Source organism: Typopeltis vanoorti, chromosome 21 (genome assembly GCF_054136105.1).
Source record: "Typopeltis vanoorti isolate ZY-2024b chromosome 21, IOZ_Tvanoo_1.0, whole genome shotgun sequence".
NCBI classification, from domain to species: domain Eukaryota; kingdom Metazoa; phylum Arthropoda; class Arachnida; order Uropygi; family Thelyphonidae; genus Typopeltis; species Typopeltis vanoorti.
The window spans coordinates 55939287-55962626 of record NC_143569.1 but is presented as its reverse complement, the minus strand read 5'-3'; the positions used below and the strand labels follow the sequence as shown (position 1 = coordinate 55962626).

Here is a 23340-nt window from a genome sequence, read left to right as displayed (position 1 = left end):
GCTGCCTCCACAATGCCCTTTTTTTCTGTATCGCATGCTTAATCTCTTTATTCATCCATCTCACACCTACCTTATTTAACCTTCTCCCCCTTGGAATACATTTAGACATTGCATCTACTAGATAGTTTTTGAAAATTCCCCAAGCTGCATTGATCTCTTTTCCAGCTAACTCCTCGTTCCACGCTACACCTGCAAGCTGTCTCCTGAGGTCTTCATAATCATCCCCCTTGTAGCTCCACATATATACCCTTTTCTCACAGGGTTCCTCACTTTGCTGGCAACCACCCAGGTAATCACCTCATGGTCACTCTCACCAATGGGTGGATGATTTGACACCTCATTTATAATTACATCTTCTGATGAGATGACCAAATCCAAGACCCTTAATCCTTGTGTGACCTCTGTTAACATACTGTCTAAGGTAGTTGTCCCTCAGAAACTCAAGAAACTCATTTTCTTTACTTCCAGTTGCTATCTCATCATTCCAGTCTATATGTCCATCATTAAAATCGTCCATAATGATCACCCTTTTCTTATTTGCTTGGCTAATTTGACTATACATTTCACTATCACCACCATCCACATTACCTGGTCTATAACAACATCCCACCAAGTATTTGATTCCATTCACCTCTATCTCACACCATACTGCCTCAAAACCACTGGCACTATTTCTGTGTTGCAATTCTACTTTGTATGGATATAACTCTTTCTCTATCATCAATAGCACTCTCCCCCCTCCCTTTTTACCCCTTCTATCCTCATGAAACACATCATACTCTTCCATCTCTATTCCTGTCAGGATGTCATCCTCTTCCAACCATGTCTCACTTATTTCGACAATCTTTGGGTGAACAGACGCAATTACTGCAACCATTTCATCTGCCTTGTTTCTTATACTTCTAGCATTGGTATACAAACACAACAGCTCATTTCTGGATCTACAGCTGGTTCCGCTGATACCACTCACGCGATGTGATCTCTCCATGCTCAACTGGGGCCATTTCCCTTTCTGCTTCTTCATTTTAAAACCCTTTTCTATTCCAACTGTTTCCTCTTGATCCCTGGTCATCCCATTCCATTCCTGCCTACACATGCTCACCTCCTCTTGGAGCATCCACCTTTCTCATGCTGTGTACCCCTGTCCACCCCGAGCCTCCCCATTTCCCTGCTCCTCTTGCACACCCATTCTCTCATTTTCTATATTCATGCCACTCGCTTCCTCATTCATATCCACTTCTTCAATCTCTCCTGTCTTACTCTCCTGCTCTTTTACATCACTCCCCCTCTCGATCTGATTCATTCTCTCTATTCACTTCTCTACCTTACAGCTGCAGTCTCTCCAAGCGACTCACACCATAACCACTCAAATGCAGTCCATCGCTCCCATACAGCTCACTTCGTCCCTCAAACTCATTCCACACGTTAACAAACTATTCTCCCATCTCCTCACACATTTCAGCCAGCATATCATTCATAATCCTTGCTCTCTGCCTCATTTCACCACAGTCATACCTAGGCAACACACTGACTACCCTTCCTGTCACACTATTCTCTTTTATCCTTCCAAGCAGCCTCCTGATATACATTCTGACACGTTCTTTGTCCTCTCTCAAATCATTTTACCAATACTATTAACTCTTTTGCTCGCTCCCGCCTCATATCCAATGCCTAATACGCTGATTATATTCCTGCAGTTCCAGTGCCCACCTAATTATACACTGATTTTTATTCTTCATGGCACTTAGGAATGAGGCTGATGATCAGATCTTATTTTAATAGGTTGTCCTAAAAGTATCTAAATTTTCTCAAGGGAAAGGTTATTGCTAGTGCTTCCTTTTCTAAGGTTGAATAGTTCAATTTGACCTGATAATTTCCTACTAATAAAAACTACTGGCTTAAAATCTTCTCCTTCTTTCTGTTCTAATACAGCAGCAACGCTGTCATTTGTAGCATCAGTAGAAAGATAAAATATTTCACCAAATTTAGGATAAATGAAAACTGGAGCTTTAGTTAATGCCAGTTTTAGGTTATCAAATGCTTCTTGTTGAGCTTTACCCCAATTGAATCTAACACCTTTCTTTTTCACGTATATTATGGGACTCAATAGCTGTGAACACTTAGGAATAAATTTTCTATAGAAATTTAACATGCCAACTACGAACTTGCCTAACTGTTTTTGGAGGTTTGGCTGATAATATATCTTCTACATTAGACTGAGTTGGCATAATTCCTTTGTTGCTGATTTTATGACCTAAATACTCAACTTCTTTTAAGAAAAATTGGCATTTAGAGCACTTTAAAGATAGATTTGGTTCATCTAATCATTTAAAACATTCCACAGCATTTTACAGTGGTTATCTATATCCTTTTAATAAATTAGAAGATCATTCTGAAAACAGATGACTCCATTTCCCAACATACGAGGGTGGTCTGAAAAGTTCTTGGCCTAACAATGAAAAACCGAATTTATAATTTCAAAATTATTTTTATTTTTCAACATAATCTCCCTTAAGACTAATACATTTATTCCAACACCATTATCCCTTCCATGTAGTGGTTCTAATAAAAATTCATATTTTATGAACTTCAAATGAATTTCTTTTGGCATTAAACCTTCTTTTACAAAGAATTTTATAACTGCACGATACTCAATTTCATCCATTTCAAGGGATACAGACAACACTTTTGCTTCAGACAGCTGTATAAAACAAACTACTTGATAGAATGACTTGCAGTTTCACATGGTTGCTTATGACAGATGTACCAACTTAGAAAAAAAAAATCTTGCCAATAGTGTTGCCATCTATGGTCAAGGCCAAGAACTTTTCAGACCACCCTCATATCTGATAACACAGAATTCATTGAAGACTGGAATGACATGGCAGAATTTTATGCACCTTGTGGTAATCTAGATAGTTGATATTTCTGCCATCTTCTTTCTTTAAAGGGCTCTGAAAGTAGCCAGAATTTAAATCCAATTTTGTAAAATATTGTGCTTTTTCCAAACAGATCAATAATTCTTCAAACTTACACAGAGGAAAATCAATAGGCTTTGTAACCTTATCGATGGCTCTCAGGTCTAAGACAAACCCTAGTCTTCCATTTGGTTTTTCAATTAAGATGAATGGGAATTTGACTTCTCAATTATTCTTGCCCTTTCATATTCCTGCAGTAGTTTCTGAAAACGCTCCATATATTTCAGTGGAGTCTGATATTGCCTAATGTAAATAGGAGATTGAGTACAAATCTGCACCTAGTGTTCTACTGCATTATTGCAAGATACTGAAACAATATCCTCTGTGAAAACACCAGAGAAAAATTCAAGGCAGATTTAAAGAATTTCAGAATTCGATTCCATTCTTCACTAGTGTTTGCTAATTTTGTTGAATTCTGCACTAGGTTCTCTTTATTTCCTGAATGCTTTCCTTCTCATCTTTCTTTAGAGTCTCAATATTAAACACTTGATCATTATCATCAGTGTGTGTAAAAACTTCAGGAGACTGCTTTAATTTTCCTTTGTCACCTGATGTCCTGTCCAAACAGTATTCTAGTCCATATAAAAACACTGTACCATCAACTAAATTACATGCAAAAGCATGACATTTCAGAAAATCAGTTCCAAATATTACTTGTACATTTGGATTAGAAGATTCAGGAAGAACTATTAATGGATGATAAATTTTCAAAGGAAAACAAGGAATTAAAATTAAAGCACTTATTTGCTTATCAGGTGAAATTTCTAATTCAAATATGCCCTTTAGCTTAATTGGATAACTTAAAACTGAAATGTCATTTGGAATTAAAGTTTTAATTTTGTTAAACAAACTATAAGAAATGAGTGAAATATGTGCACCTGTGTCAAGTAAGATTTCACAAGGCACATTCAATAAATCCTTGTATAACTGTCAAAGGATTATCTCTATTAGAGATAATCCTTATCATTACTGATAAGGAGCTAATGCAACATCAAACTCTCTTTCAGGGTTGAGCTGTCTTTAGCTTTACCCATGTCTAATGAATGGTTTGACATTTTTTTTCTTGCCAATATGATAATTGAATAATAATTATTTTAAAAATTTCTATATTCTCAGATTTTTCATGTTGAAAATACAATTTATCCCTAACATAACAGTCTTTAGCAAAATGACCTGGTTTATTGCATCTAAAACATTTTGGAACATATCTCCTTTGAAATGTTTTATTCCTGTCAATACCATTTGATTTACAAGAGGAAGATTCATTATCTGTAGGATTCTTGGATATTGTTAAATCAGATATCATTTTAAACAGAAGGTCCTGTTCCTTCACTATTGGTCTCTGCTGTCTTTCTATTTCTTCACTAAGAAATGTTTTCAGTTCCTCTCTTTTCCCCAAATCATGTGATTGTACTGAAAGTTTATTTTTCACTTGGTTAGAGTATAATAAATTTAGTTTAATCCTTTATCCAAGTGTGAGCAAACAAAGTTTGCACCTGAAAGTATCTTCAGGACTGGGGGTAAGGTGGTACAACACCAGGCAACTCGTTGCAAAGGTAGAGCAAGCTGACATCACTCCTATCTCAGTATCTTCCATAATGCAAAACACATCTCCTTGCGGATATGTCTAATATTATGCATTAAGGGAAGGGCCACTACCCAGACTAGTTTCGACCTTTATTGAGGTCGAATGGGAGTTCATGTCTCTCATCATCGGCCTTTGGAGAATAAAGCATGCTGAGGGTCAGCGAACAGTAAGAGAGGAGAATAATGAAAGATAGAGTAGGACAGTAGGAGGTAAAAGAGTCCTCAGTCAACCTGTTTAGCCTTATATGGCTAATTGGTCTGTGACACATATTCTCAATTTATCTGTTAAAAAAAAAAGAAAATTTAACCATAAAAATTTTGACTAATAGTTCACTTATAAATTTATCCTTAATAATTTCGTCAGTTATCTATGAAGGAGATCCATTGACCTGTTTTGAAAACAATAATTTCAGTTAGAACTTTTTTTTTTTTTTTTTTTAAATTACATAAAAATCAAAGGACTTAAGGTCCAGTCAGTTGAACTGAAAGGAAACAAAATAAGGAACTTGCAAACCTGGTACCACTGGGACTTAGAATGGGGTAGAAGACTGGCCCGGGAGATGCCGCTCACAAGGAGCAGCACCGTCTCGCAGTAAGCCTTCGCAGCCCGGGTTCTCAGATCTACCCCCCCTTATTTGGAGTAAAGGAAACCGTGCCAGCGAAAGCTTTGTGGCGAGGAAGAACAGAGTGGTTGTTACTTTTCCTAAGGAGAGTTAGGTGGAGTTTTGGAGATACTAAAGAAATATACAGGGCTTGATGCGTCCCTATATAAGAAAGCATATTTTCGGTGGTTTGCAGTATTTGTTCACAAATTTAAAGTCGCCTAGTAGATGTCTCTCTTGCGCAAGAAATTTAGGAAGGTAAAAAAAGAAACCTTTCCTTATTCCTGCGTACATTAAATTTGAGTCCCATACCTGGGATTTTTTCCGTACCTTCCAGATGTGATACTTTAAGACGTTAATTAAAAAAATGGCGAATTTTTGGGTCTTGTTGACTGGTGGCGGGAATTGCAGGTATATGACCTCTTCTAGTGATAGCATCGGGATTCCCAGTGCTGTGCTCAGTCTTTGCCAGACGCGTTGGGCTGGTGGGCAAAGATAAAAGAAATGCTCCACCGTTTCCACGCCCCGGCAGACATCACAAAAGGGATCACACGGACTGGGTACGTACCTAGATTTAACCTGTTTCACCGGGAGCCGCCCATAAGCTATTTGCCAGGCTAGATCCCGATGAAAAGGCTGTCCCCAGCTATTCTTGATGTTTTTAAAGAGAATTTCATTGTTTGTCCCGAGGTTTGGTGTATCACGCCTGGAGAGTTGGAAGAAATCCCAGTATACTGCTTTCGGTTTGTGTGTGAGGATTTCTGTTCCCCTGTCTCTAAGTACTGTGAGTGATTTTACTAGTGTGCGGTACCACTTGGGCACAACCCTTGCACGGGGTCCAGCATAGTCCGTGGTTCCAAAGAGGGGGAGGAAAAGTCCTATAAAATATCTAATTAGGAGGCCTGAAATATGGTTTGAGTTTAAGGCCTTCCGTACGGTTTTGAATGTATTTGCATAAAGCAAGCTTTTGAGATCAGGCAGAGCGTACCCCCCTTCTTCATGTTTTAGTTGCAGGTATTGTTTTTTAACCTCATGTTTTTTTTCATTCCAGAAGAAATCTATGAGTTTTTTGGCTAATTGGTTTTCTTGTAGCAGTGTGATGCCTGTGATATTGACTGTGTGCATCAGCATTGGGGTAATGATTGTTTTTATCACTGTGGCTCTGCCATAAAAGGAGAAAAAGGTCGGTTTGAATAGACTTATCTTTTCCGTACTTATTTCCTGTAATTTTTTAACTGGTAAAGCTAGCGACTCAGAAAAGGGAACTCCTAGTATTGTTAGCGGCTGCATATGCAGCGCTAAACCGTAGGGAAGTCCGGTGTTATGGAAATTTCCAAAATTTTTGATTTTGGTTTTTTGTGCATTAACTCGGAGACCACTGACTATGCTGAAGTTTTGCAGTATGTCAAGATAGATGCAGATAGACTCAGAGTCTCTGAGTGTGGCCACTACATCATCTGCATATGCTACTATTTTGCACTGTCTGGAAACTTGGGGCAGTGGAATACCATTAATTGCAGGGGTGTTCTCTATTCTTTTGATGAGGGGTTCTAATGCTAGGGAAAAGAGAAGGGGGCTTAGTGGGCAGCCTTGCCTAACCCCTCTCTTTATACGGATTGGTTCTGTCAGAAACCCATTAATAGACAGTTGTGTCGAGGCCTCCGCGTACATATGTTTAATTGTACGCCGAAGTCTCGGGCCTATGCCCACTTTTTTTAGGGTGTCCTGTAAGTACGTGTGGCTGCCGCTGTCGAACGCTTTTTCCAGGTCGGTGGAGAGAAGTGCCAGGGGTTATTTTTTTTCCTTGGCCAGTCTGATTAGGTCTCTTAGCAGGAAGAGATTAAATTCCATAGATCTACCTGGGATTCCATAGACCTGTGAACTTGTTATTATGTTTTCTATTCTGCCCTTAATGCGTGTACAGATAATTTTTGCGAAAAGTTTATAGTCTAGGTTAGTTAAGGAGATGGGACGCCAGTTATTTGACAAAGTCCGATCTCGGTCTTTTTTGGGGATAAAGATTGTATAGCTCTTAGCGAATTCCTCGGGGATGTTTCCCGAAGTGAGGAATTCGTTAAAGATCTTTACTAGTGCTGGCAGTACAAGGTCCCAGATAGATCTATAGAATTCTATCCCGAGTCCGTCTGGCCCTGTGGTCCTTTTTGTCTTCATCGTTTTGCACATGGCTTTTATTTCAGCTGCAGTTATCGGCCTGTCATGCAGGGCGCTAAGATGCTCGGGAAAACGTTTGACGTCCCACTCACTGAAGTCATCCGTGCCCTGCTGGTCAGCGAAGATGCCGAGATACTGCTGGTGAAAGTGACGGAGTATTTCATGGGTGGAATTTAGAATCTGGCCTTTCTCCTCGATCTGGTAAATCGTTCTTTCATCGTTTGCTGCCACCCGTTGTTGATTGTAGAATGCGGCGGAGGGTGTTTCCAAATTTCTGAGATAGAGTCTCGTGCAAAAGTCGAGGTCATCGACTCTACTCTGCCGCTCTTGCTGCAGCTCTATTTCTACCTGTCTGATAAGATGTCCGTAGGGAACTCCGCTCCGTTCGCTTGACCGGTACCAGCCGAGTTCCCTGTAGAGATCCCTCAGCCGTTTACGTTGTTGGTAGACCCTTTCGCGCCCACATTTTTGAAACAGTTCCTTAGCCTGCCACTTGAAGTGCAGCCAGTTTTCCCAGTCCCAGTTGATGTTTGTCCATTCATCACAGAGTTTCTGTAGCTGGTTGCTAAAAAGACTGGGAAAGGTAGGAGGAAGCCTCCAAGGACCTCTGGCTGTTTCCATAACCTCTGGGAGTGTAATTTTTAAAATGACCAATTTGTGGTCTGTTGACATGTTGTGTGCTGTGGTGTGACGTGTCCTTTGAACATACTGTTCCAAGTTTTGGGACACGTACACCCTATCTAGTCTCGTCAATATCTGGCCACGGCACCACGTTGTTTCTACCTTCGATGGGTTATTCCTCCTCCAGACATCGACGAGATCAAAATTTACACAGCATCTTTTTAGAGCGGCGGTTCCGGAGTTTGCGTTCCCGCCTACTTTGTCCAAACGTGTGTCTTCCACACAATTCCAGTCCCCGGCTACTATTAGGTGTTCTGCTCCCAGGAGGTAGTTTTCAAGGGCAGAGAAGAAACCGCTTCTGTGGTATGGGCTGTTCGGGGCGTATACTGCAACAAGCTGGATGGTACGGCCACCGTACTTCCAGTCTACCGTTATTAGACGTCCCATGGCGTCCTTCTGGACGTTGAAGAACCCCTCGCGAGTGAGCATCCCCAAAGCACCAGTAGCTGGTAACTGGGTAGCTTCTCGAGAAGTTCTCCACGTCCCAATGCTTATAAAAATGGGTTTCTTGAATCAGGAGGATATTAATTTTGTACCTTAACATTAGCTTCCAGACAGTGCTTTGTGCGAAGGGGTTGCGTAAACCGTTGGTGTTTAAAGTGGCAATTTTAAAATCCATGTTGGTATTTGGAGGAAGGGGGGGTGTTGTCTGTTTGTTGCTCTACATGTTCCACCTGTGATTCATTATCGGAGCTGTTTGGAATATCCATAACGAGGTCGTTTTGAAATTCCATTTCTGTGATGCTATAAATGTCCGTGCTGTAGATATGTGAATGGGGTTCTGCAGGTTGGTCTGCTACTGGGGATAGGTTTCCTGTCTTTGTTACCGCCTCCTCAAGGGGCTGGGTGCCTTCGCGTTGGCTTGTAGTTTGGATGTTGTCCATTTCATCTTCTGACGAGAGTAGGCTGCTTTGTTTAGCCTTTTTTTTCTCTTCTGTTTCTGCCTCTCTTGTGCGCTTTATTGGGGCACTGGTTGTTATGACTTCTTCCTCTTTGCTGCGGGTTTCGAAGTTGGCTGTTATTTCCTTGATGTGGCGAGTTGCCCTGGGTGTCTTACCCGTTACGGGTTTCATGGAGGTTGTGTTTTCTGCTAGTGTTTCTTTTTCGGTCTGTTGCCGGAGCTCTGGAAAATCGCTCCCTGATGATACCTCAGGTTTACCGAGGGGTATAGCCCTGATCGGTGTTATGGTCCCTCCAGTTGCTTCTGAGACTGTTCTGTGTGAGCACGTGTCCACTTTATGGGTCAAGTCCCCACATTTAAGACAAGCTTCTGTGCAGTTTACTATTTTGTGCTCTGTTGATTTGCAATTTCTGCACTGTAGTTTTGGGCATTCTGCCCCTAGGTGACCCTCAGAGTTACATCGGAAACACAATCTTTTAACACCCGGGTAGTTAACCATGACCCTTGTTTGGCCCACTAAAATGAAGTTGGGAACTTCCTTTTTCATATCCATTTGTATTTCAACGTCGCCTGTTTTCCAGCCTTTGTAATCTGGATGTTCAAATGCTTTGATACTAATAATATCGCCCCATTGGCTAAAAAATTTCTTGACGTTGTCTTCATTCTCCAGGTATTCCAAGGGAAATCTAGTTATTCTTAAGGTTTTCTGTAAACTCCCTATTAAATAAGGTGTGATCGTTTGTCCCGCACAGGGGAAACCCTCTAATAATTTGCTTCTTGTTTGGTCATTTTTTACTACAATTTGGAATCTTTCTTTTGAGTACGGTGTGAAACCGTATATGTTTTCTGCCCCTACTGTATCAATCGGAGCTTTCACTAACGTCCGCTCATCTGGGAGCCGCTTGACTTCGATGCCAAGTGTTCTAGTTCTGGGTAAGAATAAAGGCATTGTTGGGGGAAGACCTAACTACTGGCTGTAGCAGGGGGGAAGTAAAGGAGGGCGAAGTCGGGGAATGCCCGGTGTCCCTCACAACAAGCGAAGAGATACCAGAAGGAATGGGTAAAAGAGCCAATAATAAGAAAAAAGATCTTACCAACACTGAGGTACTTCTGCAGAAAATGAGCATGAAGCTCTCTCTTCGGGCCGCGGGAACTGGATCCTCTTTTGGACTGGTAGGCACAGGTGCTTTCTTCTTCGAACTGGAGCTGTCTTTCACGTCTTGGCGAATAAGGTCTCTTCAGTGGGAGCCAGGCCCAAGTGGAGATACCAAGCAGAAGCATTAGCAGGTCATCTCCACCTATAGGAGTTGCCAAATGGTGTGCCACCCTTTTTAATAAATTACTCTGGATTTAGAGAAAGATGTTGAAAGTTTATTTTTCACTTGGTTAGAGTATAATAAATTTAATTTAATCCTTTATCCAAGTGTGAGCAAACAAAGTTTGTGCCTGAAAGTATCTTCAGGACTGGGGTAAGGTGGTACAACACCAAGGCAACTCCTTGCAAAGGTGGAGCAAGCTTATTAAAAAGGGTAGCAGCAGAATTGGATAAAGGAAATAGTTACATCATGATGCTGCTGGACTTTGCAAAGATATTCAACAGTATACCCTATGGGAAAACTATTTCATAAGTTGGATTACAAAGCAGATGGGAATGGATATGGACTGATAGCATGGATAGGGGAGTGGCTGATAGATAGACACTAGAGGGTAGTGTATGGTGGAGTGAACTCAAGGTGAATGAGGGTGAGCAGTGGAATGCCCAGGGGTTTGTACTAGGACCACTATTTAATTTGTACATTAATGATATACAGTGGAAGATTTGAAGGTAGATATTCAGTTGTTTGCTGATGATGCAAAACTAGAGAGGGCAGTACTTAATAAAGGTGATGTAGATATCTTACAGGATGATTTAAATAAATGTGCAGTGTGGGCAAAGGACAATGGTTGTCAATTCAGTGTTGTAAAATTGTAAGGTAATGCACTTTGGGATGAAAAGATTACATCCTTCATATCATATTGATGGTACTAGTTTAAATTGATGAAGCATCTTGGAGTGATGGTGGATAGAGATTTGAAATTCAGAGGACATATTGCAAGAGTTGGCAAAACAGCTCAGAGGATTACTTGGATCCCGAAGAACACATTAACAAGTAAAGATAGGAAGGTTATTATACCTCTTTATAAGGCTATGATTTGGCCACATGTTGACTACTGTGCACAGATTTGGTCACCTATGTTTCTTGGGGATCAGAAGTGTTGGAGAGGATTCAGAGATGGGTGACCAAACTGGTGACAGGTCTGTGGAATGTTTCATATGAGGATAGATTGAGTGTGTGGGGGTTGCAGAGTTTAGCTGACAGGCAGTGGAGAGGGGTATGATAGAAACTTTAAGTTACTAAAGGGATTCTATAAGATTGGCACAAAAGAATTTTTCAATGCATGGGGGGGGGTAGGGGAAAACAAGGGGTCACACTTGGAGTCGTCTAAGAGTGTGGTTGGTAAGGGTGTGTGGACTAGGTTCTTTACTTGGATAGTGGTGGATGGGTGGAATATATTGCCAGAGGATGTTGTGAGTGTAAAACAGTGAATAGGTTTAATGATATGTATGATAGATATTATGTTAATGGATAGAGTGATTCTCCAGTGATGAGTCTTTTGACTTCATGGAGTACCATAACAATAATATTTGATAACAGAGGGCATCATTGATAATAACTGAGCTGTAGATGTTCCAAGTCAGTAAAAATCATATGTAAATCCATTCTTCTTTGTCTCAAGTTTTCTTTCAATTACTTGACATTAAGTATTGTGTCTGCTGCTGACTTCTAGTTATTTAAAAAAATTCATTGTATGACTCAATCATTTAATTGAGTCATTCTTATAGATTGGTACTAGGAAATTCTTTCTCTGTATTATATCAGATATTTTATATTTCATTAAATAACCTGGTTAACAATTTAGTACTCACGTTGCAAATTGGTCTTAGTTTCCATCTTGGCTGTCTCGAGAATACACTGTTTTACAAAATTAATAGAATAAAATGTGTTTTTGTGAATATTTTATTTTTCAGAATATCTCTAAAAGGAGAATGTTTGATATAATAGGCATTCTGACATAAAAATTTTGAGTATCTAATAGAAATTGATCTACCATTTAACAGTCCCTCACACAATTGCAAAAACACTCACGCCTGTAAAAACATGGGTAGTAACCACATCATTCCTGTGTTTTTTTTGGCTTGCTCAGTGGTTAGTCACCTCTCCAGTACCTTCAGGATGGTAAGTCATTATGTTGTTCTAGTTAATTTAGGTTCTGTTACTAGTTTTCACAGTTTAAAGTATTGATTGTCTACACGGGTCACTTAAGGGTCAAAGCTAGATAACTGGGGGTTGGGGAGAGACATCCACATGGCTCTCTGAACTAATGTCCAATTTCTCAGCTTTTTGTAGTGTGTACAGCATTAAGGAAATAGACAGAATAAATAAAACTGGTATGGTGGTGCATAAGTTGAATAAATTTATATGGAATAAGAGAGAAATTAGTCAAAACATTAAAGTAGCTGTATACAAGATAGTGTTCAAACCAATTTTAACTTATGGATGTGAGAGCTGGGTTAGAAATAAATATATATATACACATACACACTATCTGCCAATAATTGTCTGGACACCCCTGTTATATGAAGTTATGGAACATTCCAGGTTTGTTAATAACATAAAAACCGGTGTACAGATAGTATTTCATTATTTAAGTTGAATACAGGTGGTATGGCAACACAACGTGAACTCATTGACTTTGAGAGAGGTGTCATTGTGAGTCGTCACATTGTTATGTGCCATTGCCGCTCAGCTGGAGCATCCAAAATCAATGGTTGGCGGTGATCAACAAATTGAGACTTTCTGGCATCACTAGTGCAGGAAAACACCCCGGGCAGCCACTGAAAATGACTCACAGGGACAGAAGGGTGTTAAAATGGGTGGCACACAAAAACTGGCTACAATTGGCACAGACCATCTATGATGAGTTCCAGAGCACCTGTAACACCATTGTGAGCACTAATACTGTATCTCCATTTACTGGGTTTCCATTGAAGAGCAGCAGCAGCACACAAGCTGACATAACAACGAACAAGGCAGCTCATCTGGCCTGGTGGAAAGAGTATGTGAACTGGACAATTGACCAGTGGAAAACAGTACTCTGGAGTGATGAATCAAGGTTCACCTGTTTCCAGTCTGATGACAGGGTATTGAGGCAGCCTAGCCTGGTGAATACTTATTACCACAGATTGTTGTTCCCACAATAAAGTTTGGTGGTGGAGGAGTAATGGTACAGGGTGCATTCATCTGGTTTGGAGTGGGACCACTGGTCATAGTCCATTGTTCCACAAAGTCACCTTAGTACCTTGATATTCTAGATAATCAGGTGTTGCCAACACTGTGGAGTTTTTATGGAATGGATTCATGTTGCTATCAAGATGGCAATGTCCCATGCCACAAAGCTGCAGCTGTTATTGAATGGTATGAAGAGATCTTTGTTAAACAACTGCCCTGGCATGCACAGAGTCTGGATCCCAAACTCCATCGAATACCTGCAAGATGAATTAGAGTGGTGGAGGAATGGAGACAATTTTCACCTGACCTGCAAGATGAATTAGAGTGGTGGAGGAATGGAGACAATTTTCACCTGATGTCTGCTGCACATTGGTGGAAAGCCTCCCTCGAAGGGTGCAGGTGATCAAAACCAAACGTGGTCATACCCGATATTAGGCGTCTCCTGCTGGTATCAATTGTAAATTGCTAAAGTGTCCGAACAATTATTTGTTGTGTGTGTGTGTGTCAATATATTAGGAATGAACTTGACATTGTTATCATTGAAGATTGTAAGTAAGCAGAGGTAATCTTAGGTGGTCACTTAAACAGAATGGGAGAGTCAAGTTTAGCAAAAATGATGTATTTGATATCATCTGCTGTGGCAGAAAAGAGACCCAAAGGAAAACCAAGAACTAGATTGATTGATATAGTTATAAATACTTTAGATGACCAAATTATTAAATCTATACTTTCTATTAAATCTATACTAATCTTTACTATATTTTCATATAGTACTGTCATAGTATTCCATACACCTCTCGAGGATACTTATTGAATTTGATGATGTTGACTGTATATAAACCCTTTCTCTGAATGTGGTCATAACAAAAGGAAGGCAAGGGTTATTGATAATTTCAGTTTTTTTTTTTTTTTTTTAAATAATCATCTGGAAATAAACAGATATGCATATGTTTCTTAAATAGTATTTTACCTAAGTCTCACCTGCAAAAGGTTTACAAATATTGTACATTTATCACTCTAGGAAGACTGATTATGCTGGCCTCTATGTTGTCTTATCTCCCATTCCTCACATGAACTACAAATGAAAGATGGAAACAAAGATTTCCAGAAATGTTGGAAGTGCTGATCTTCCTGTTTTTCAGAAATATGTATTTCAGTCAGAGTGCTTTTCTGCTTAGTTATCAGTGCTTTGGCCTTACAAGTAAATATATTAAATATTAATTACCACCAGATTTCATATTTTGATTTCAAAGTGAATGTACTGTCTTTCTGTAGACCTAAAGATGCTGTTAAAGCAATAAGAAAGCGGCTACAACAGAATGTTGGAAAGAATTATACTGTTGTGATGTATACATTAACTGTAAGTATTTCTTTAAAAAAAAAACGTTTCAGCACTAATTTAGAAATATAACAGGCTTGTTTGTTGTTTATTTATTGATGTAATTTTTCAGCATTATATATATATATATTTTATTTATTATTTTTTTTTCATTCATTCATATATATATATATATATATATGAATGAAGGGCTCCAGAAATGCAACTTAAATATACTAGCTACAAAAACTATTACTTGTCCAAGGTATCATTTTAAAAACTTTATAAAAATATTGTTATAAGTGATGTTTTAAAAAACTAAATATTATGATGACAAAATTAAGTAATACATTATTGAATTCTTGCTACACATTATACATAATTATATAAGCATTCTTTCCTTTAAGTGTAAGTTTAAAATGTGTGCCACCAACCCTTGCTGTTCATTTACATAAAAGTTTCATATGTCTTGTAGAGAGGGCCATTCATGTGTATAATCAGTAAAATCATTCAGAGTATTTACATATAGATAAGATTACAACAAATGTTATTACAGCAGTACATGCGGTTTGAAATGTAATGCTTGTCTTGTATTTTATGTATGCTCCAGATGATGATCTTGATATGAAGATCAAAACGTCGGGATAATAAAAGAGTTATTTTAACACGGTTGTAGAATCCATAATTTCAAAAATGAATGCTGATCACCGTGTAACACTTAAGGAAAAAAAAATGAATTCAGAGTAGAGAGATTTGTAGATGACCTTAACTTCCCTTTTATCAGAGTCATTTGATTAAAACCTCATTCACATGATGATGTACTTGATGGTATAAAACTTCAAACAGTTTTGAGAGAAATGGTAACCTTTCTTATTACTCATTGTTCTTCCATAAAAATCTTCTTTGCCAAAATTCTTCTCTACAACTTTGAACTCATTACCACTTGTTCACCAAATTTACTGAAACTGTTTCTCCATATTACCAAAATATTTGCTCAAATATTTACCCAAAATCTTATTTTCTTCTTCCTCAAAATCTTCATGCTAGGTAAATTTAAAACAGGTTTTAAATGTATATTCCTTCATGTATTAGATTTTTTATTTCAATGTATTACCTCTCTTCATGCATTATCTGAATACTGTCATATGTCTTCATTTCTTTAACAAGTCTTTTAATGTTGTAGCATCATCCCTTTTCCATTGCCTGTTTCCTCCAGATGTTAATAAGTGCAGCCAATGTCTCTACTTGACTGAATGCCAGTACTTGAACTTCATTATTTTTGTTTATAACTTGGCTGATACTTTCCCAATTCTTTCAATATTTTTCATGAATTCTGATAAGTTATATAACTTTTTTTTTAGTACTGTTTCAGTACCAAAGGGAACATCTTTAATAGAACTTAAAACTGCCAGATTCAGATTATTTGCAATACAGAGTGTTGATTTAGCATCTGACACATCTATCTTTAATTTTGCCATCAGCCCATTATTTTTTTACCAGCGTGTTACATGCTGCATTTGTTCCAATGCCTACTAGCCAATTATAGGTTCTTCGTGAGCAAACAAACAATGGTATCTTTATGACTAGGCTAATTGTATATAGATGTTGTTGAATTTACATCATTAGCTCAGTTGTGAAATTACTTCACATGCAGATTTTGTTTCCTGGTCTGAAAGAGAGTGTGTTCTGCAGCTTTCAGCAGAATTACAGTAATAAATAACTCTATCAGTTTCTGATTGTTATCTATGTATCTTATATAATTATTATTATTATTTATAAAATAATTTATATTTATATTTAAATTATTATTTATATGTATAAAATTAGTTAAATAAAAGTCTTGGTTTGGTTTATAGTTTATTTGGCACAAAAACAACAAAGTTTATACTGCACCTGCACCATAATTAAGGTTACAGCTTTACATAAACAGTTAAAGAAAATTGTAAACAATATGCATGTAAAAAAATTAAGTTCCACAATGCAGCATGTACATATAAACAGAATTACTGCAGAGGGCACAGCAACACAGAAGATCAAAAGTTAGTGCAGTACATAAATAGTCAACAATACAAGTTAATAAACAAAATGCATATACAGAACCAAGCCAAGGAATGCGGTATCTACATATAGATAAGATTACAACAAATGTTATTATTACAGCATTACATAAATAGTCAAAAAGGAATTATTATACAATATGTATACATAAAAATTAAGTTTAGCAATGTGGTATCTACATATAAACAAAATTACAGCAAGATTACACAAATATACAAGATGTCCGACTGCAGTACTAATTAATCAAAACATAAACTAGTAAATAATATGTATACACAAAAGTTAAGTTAACAATGCAGTTTCTACATATAAACAAAATTATTGCAGAGGTCACAGCAACACACAATGTCAAAAGTTACAGCAGTATATAAATTGTCAACAGTACAAGTTAATGAACAAAATGAATGTACAAAACCAAGCCAAGAAATGCAGTATCTACATATAGATAAGATTACAACAAATGTTATTAATTTTTCAACATAATCTCCCTTAAGATTAATACATTTATTCCAGTGATGTTCCAACGCCATTATCCCGCCACTGTAGTAGTTCTTAGTAAGATCTGCAAAATACCCCTCTACAGCTGCAATCACCTCTTGATCTGAAGAAAAATGCTGACCAGTGAGGAAGAGATAGAAGTCGAAGGGAGACAAATCTAGGGAATAGGGTGGATGTTCCAACAATTCATAGTGCAGATCCGTTAATTTTCACATTGCCAAAACACCTTTGTGGGCAGGTGCATTGTCCTGATGAAAGATGATTTTTTTTCTTCTGCAAACTGGGTCTTTTCTCACGAATTTTTTCGTCTAGTCTGGTTAAAAGATAGGAATAATATTCCCCGGCTATTTTTTTACCCTTTTCAAGATAATTAATAAACAAAATGTCTTTAGTATCCCAAAACACCAATGCCATGACCTTTCCTGCTAATGGAACCGACTTTATCTTCTTCTTTGGCGCTTAACAACTGGCTTCTGTCCACTGTATGGATTTTGGTGTGTAATGGTGAATCCAAGTCTCATCAATAGTAATAAATTGACACACAAAATCAGTTTTATTCTTGTTAAAATGCTCCAAGCACTGTTCAGAGATGTGAGTGCATTTTTGATCTGCTGTGAGCAAGCGTGGCACCCATCTTGTGCAAAGCTTTTTCATTTGCAATTCTTCATGCAAAATATATCCTACACGTTCTTTTGAAATGCCTGTCGTCTTAGCAATTTCACGCACTTTGACTCGCCGGTCATCCAACACCATATCGTGCACTCGATCAATGATTTCTGGTGGTGTTACACTTTTTGGACGTCCTTCACGTGGATCATCTTCAAGGCTGGTATGGCCATGTTTAAACTCAGCAGCCCATTTCTTAATTGTCAAAAATGAAGGAGAAGAGTGCCCATAAACTTTTATGAACTTAGAATGAATTTCTTTTGGCGTTAAACCTTCTTTTATAAAGAATTGTATAACTGCACGATACAATTTTATCCATTTCAAGGGATACAGACAACACTTTTGCTTCAGACAGCTGTATAAAACAAACTACTTGATAGAATGACTTTCAATTTCACATCGATGCTTATGACAGATGTACCAACTTAGAAAAAAAAATCTTGTCGATAATGCTGCCACTATGGTCGAGGCTGAGAACTTTTCTGACCACCCTCGTAAATAGTCAAAAACGAATTATTATACAATATACATGCATAAAAATTAAGTTTATCAATGTGGTATCTACACAAAAACAAAAATGACAAGGTTTCATAAATATACAAGATCAAAGGCTACAGCAGTTCATGATTAGTCAAAAAATAAACTAATAAATAATACATATGTACAAAAGTTAAGTAATACAGTATTTACATATAAACCAAATTACAGTCAAATGTGTTTGTACAAATTAATTCTTTGTAAAAAATTAAAAACATCATGCAATCTGACTGAGTGTTTATGACTTGGCTAGAGAGATGAAAATTTTTTCCTCTCTCATGTAAAGTGCTGGCATTCCACCAGAATATGACAAATAGAGAGACGTATTGCATTTTTCATACACATGGGAGGGTCATCAGCCCTCAGTAAATAAGAATGTGTAAGATGACTGTGACCTATGCAGAGCCTAGCAAGAACAACTTTCTCTCTTCTGTTTATACGTTGACTAGAATGCCAATGCTTAATTTCATATAATTTGTTTGTCAATGCTTCCTACCATGATGACTGCCATTGAGCAATTACCTTTGATCTTATAAACTGTCTGTATGTGGCTGGAATCCAGCACAACTGAACATCCAAATTAAGGATTTTCATTTTGTATAACAGGTGTAACACTTTATAAAGCATTGGATGTGGATAGGAGAGGAGATATCCTGTAAAGAGCTCAATGAGTCTGTATAAATTATACACTTTTGGTGGCAGTTTTATTTTATATGCACAAGTGCAAGCTGAATGGCATGTATCTCTGCTGTATAATTGCTGCAATCATCTGGGATCTGGTTGGAGATAATGTCAGGAAGCACAGCCAACAGAGGTATCACTTCTTGAACCATCAGTATAAGATGGGCAAGAAATCAGAGTGTGCTGCTCTGTGTGCATTAAACAGTTGTAGGTAGACAGATGATGATGATGGAGTATGGACTTCTGTAGCTGACGAAGTGAGAGGTTGCAGGATGGAGTGCAAACCTGCCATGGAGGAATGCTGTTGTGTTTAGTGTAGGCAATGTTGTCAACATTCATACCAACAGCTTGCACAGTTTCTTTAACATACCAGAAGGACATATGGTAGTCTGAAGTGTGTGATATTGAGCTTTCCAATGCAGAGAAAAGAGACTAGTCCATGTAGGATGATCTGGAAGAGACTTTATCTTTAGGGCATAATTAAGAGACATTGCTTCAACATAGACTTTGAGTGAGCGATGTGCAAAAGACGCTAGTAGCTATCCATATACCCTGATGATTGATGGAATCCAAGCATCGCAGGTTACTTTGTCTTGCAGAACCATAGACTTGAGACCCATAATCTAGCTTTGAACATATAAGTGCACGATAAGGATGGAGCAATGAAGATCAATCAGCACCCCACTCAGTAGAGGATAGAGTGCGAAGGGGGTTCAATGCTCCCTTGCACTTTTCTCTTAGTTGATGAATGTGTGCTAGAAATATAAGTTTTGTGTCAAAGATGAGTCCCAAGAACTTGGCTTCTGTAGTTACTGGAATAACAATTCATCCCATTCTTAATTCACGATCTGGGTGAAGTGTGCATTTTTGACAGAAGTGTACACAGACACTTTTTTCTGTTGAAAACCTAAATCCGTTACTAAGAGCCCCACAGTGAAAGATGATCAGTTGCTTGCTGAAGTTGTCTTTCAGTCACCCTCATGTTACGAGAATGACATTGAATTGTGAAGTCATCGACATATAGAGCATTGTCTACAGTGAGAGGAAGCTGTTTAGTGATTGAGTTAACTTTAATAGCAAAAAGTGTCACACTTAAGACAGAGCCTTGGGAAACTCTGTTCTTGATGATATGGTCGAGATAGCGTACTTCCCAGTCTGACTTGGAAAGCTTGCCTGGGCAGAAAGTTTTTAATAAATACAGGAAGGTATCCTTTGAGATCCAGGTTATAGTGTTCTGGAGTCTGGAGATATGGCATATTAAAAAATATGCCATATCTCCAGGCTGTGTCATAAGCTCTTATACAAGTTTCTAAACGAACCAAATGGTCTAAAGTTAAACGATGTCTACAGAACCCACATTGTGTATTGGAGAGAAGATCATTACTTTCTAAATGCCAGCGAAGTCTGGCATTAACCATTTTCTTTAGTATCTTACAAAGACAGCTGGTCAGAGCAATAGGTCAATAATTATTTGCTTGTGTTGGATCCTTTCCTAGTTTTGGGATTGCAATGACAACTGATTTATGCCAAGAATCTGGAAACTCTTCCTCTGCAAGTATTCTGTTGTACTGTATATTAAGATAAGGGAATCCATAGAAGATTATGGTAGATGTTTAATCATTTAATAATGGATATAATCAGGCCCTACTGCACTACAGTGAGACAGCAGAAGAGCTCTTTTTAGTTCCACCTTAACAAATGGTTGATTTTGGTAGAAAAATTTAGCCTTTGTTTCTCTTGCTGTTCTTTCAGTATTAAAAATTCAGGAGGATATGAAGCTGTTGCTGAGATTCTGGAAAAATTTTCTCCCAAAGTGTGTGCAATAGTTTTGGGATCAGCAATAACACTTCCATTATTGCCTAAGGTAAACAAATGGTGTGTTCTATATCTACCTTTCATTTTCTGGATTTTTCTCCCATACCATTTTTTGGACTGGTCATTTGATTAACATGTTCACTGCCAACTACGAGTATACTCGTAGTTGGTATATGAGCCTCACAAGCCAACTACGAATATACTCGTGTGTCGATCACCATGCGGCTACGAGATTACTCGTACTGACCTTGAAGTGAAAGTGCTTGGCATGTGATAACAAACTATGCCCGAGGAGCATGGCAGCGAACATGTTAATTGATGTAGTAAATTGGATCCATGATTGTTTTTGACTCTGACATCTCACATAACATGCTTTGGCCTGAGCATGCTTAAAAGCTATTAAGTTTAATGTGGTGGGGTATCTATGAAATATACCCCATGCTCTATGTTGATTTTTTTAGGTTGTCTGGCATTCTGGGTTCCACCAAGGCTTTGGATAGAGCCTCCATCCCGAAACAGATGATGTTTTCGGGATGGAGGCTGTTGCTTCCTGAACAGTGCACTCTGTTATATTCTTTACTGCTCCATTGATAGGTGTTTGACTAACAGTATCAGCATTAAAATTTTCAAGATGAGAAAGTGTTCCAATCAGCCTAGTCCATTTTCCATATCTGTGTGGTGAACATAGTTCCTGTGAAGACAGTGTGCAAAGAACAGGAAAGTGATCATTTCCATGTATATTCTCTTAAAACAATGTCCCACTTGAGTAGTGGAAGAATGGAAGGGGAGCAGAATGTAAGATCAATTGCAGAATATAAGCAGGTAAGCATATGGAAGAAAGTATTGAGTTTATTATTCAGAAGGGGACAGGTCATTATTATCAAGGTTTCTTTCAATGAATCGACCTCATCTGTTAGTGTTAACACTACCTGCAGAATATTGTGGCCATTAAAGTCTCCCATCGAAAGTATGGGTTCAGGCAGTTACAAGATAAGGTTGTCAAGATCAATTTCATTTAACTCAGTACTCGGTGGTAAATAAATTGAACATACTGCAATAAGAAATCCCAAGAAGAGGCGAATCACTACTTCTTCCAGAGCAGTATTAAGTTGGACATGATGGAAAGGGATATGACTGCCGATTAGTATAGCTACTCCTCCATGAGCAGGACCACCTCCAGTTCTTTGCGTACAACTGTGAAATTCCTAAAGATAGGATCCTCATTGGTCTTAAGTACGTTTCCTGTAGACAGAAACAGAAAGGTTTGTGTTTTTGCAACAAAATCTTGATATCATCGATATTCTTGAGAAATCCACAACAGTTCCATTGTAAAAATTTTTCTGTTATTTTGGCTTTATAGACTTGCCTGGTTTTTGGGAGGTTGAAGGCTTGCCTTTGTCAGGTTTATATCAATTGTTTTTGGGAAGTATGGATGGCCAGTGTCCATCTCTTTTTCTGGTAACGTATTCAATATGTCTGGTGTGTTAGGGTCAGTTGGTAAGTTTCAGTTACATTCAGTGGATATCGAAGTATCTATTTTTTCTGTGGGAATGTCTGGTGGCTTATCTTTAAGTGATATCTTTGCTATAATTTTTTTGACAAGTGGGTTCTCATCGAATGGGACCATTTTTGGAGTTGTCTCTGGAGTAAGGCCATAGGCCATGTGATTGAGCTCAATAGAGAAGCACTCATGATCATAAAGTTTAGGTATGGTGCAATTATCAGATGGTAGAACAGACATACAAGTTTGAGTTGCTGTTGGCACTTTCTTAATTGTTACCTTCTCGGCATAAGAGGATCTCAGAGCAGGTGTGATGGTGGCTAGCTTTCTTTTTGCATCCTGATATGTTATGTTTTGCTCTGTTTTCATTTTTTGTATTTCTCCTTGACAGTTGACGCATTTAGCTTTTTTTGCACAGCAGAATTTGTTATCATGCTCTTTACTACCACATCGGTCATGGGCAGTAGAACCACGACAGGTAGTTTGGACATGCCCATATTTTTGACATTTAAAGCATCTTAGCAGATTAGGGATGTTCATTCTAACAGGACTGCTGAGATACCTTGCTTTTACAGGTTTTGGAGGCTTAGGTGTATCAGAAGTAAGGACAATGTTCCTGGTTGAAAACAGGTTACCATCCCTACGTATCAGGATGCACCTCACATCCATCACTCTCCTATCTTTAAGTTCTGAACATATCTCCTCATCAAGAACATCAAGGAGATCCAATTCTGATATTACTTCTCTACAGGAATTGAGTGTTTTATGAGGTGTCACTGTGATTGGTATTCCACCCGTTGTCGTTGCTCTCAGTAGTTTCACAGAATGATGCTGCTGACACAATATTTCCACTTGGATATCAAGCATGCAATTTCGTAACAGTTTTGAGAGGTCCTGCCAGGCCTTCTAAACCCTTTTGAATAAAGAAGTGTGATATTTTCTCTTTTAACTTTATGGTATCAGTACTTGATTGGGACTTTGCTAGGGTCCCCAAAACGTTTGAGGATGAAGAAT

At 38.2% G+C, this 23340-nt stretch overlaps 1 protein-coding gene across 1 annotated transcript in view; it reads left to right on the top strand.

The window, feature by feature from the left end:
• Nucleotides 1-23340, top strand: part of LOC150094868 (target of Myb1 membrane trafficking protein) — a 295463-nt gene that overhangs the window by 40959 nt on the left and 231164 nt on the right. The window contains exon 3 of the mRNA XM_090410996.1: nucleotides 14528-14612. Within this exon, the coding sequence (XP_090267122.1) occupies nucleotides 14528-14612 (85 nt within the window). The remainder of the gene's footprint in view (nucleotides 1-14527; nucleotides 14613-23340) is intronic.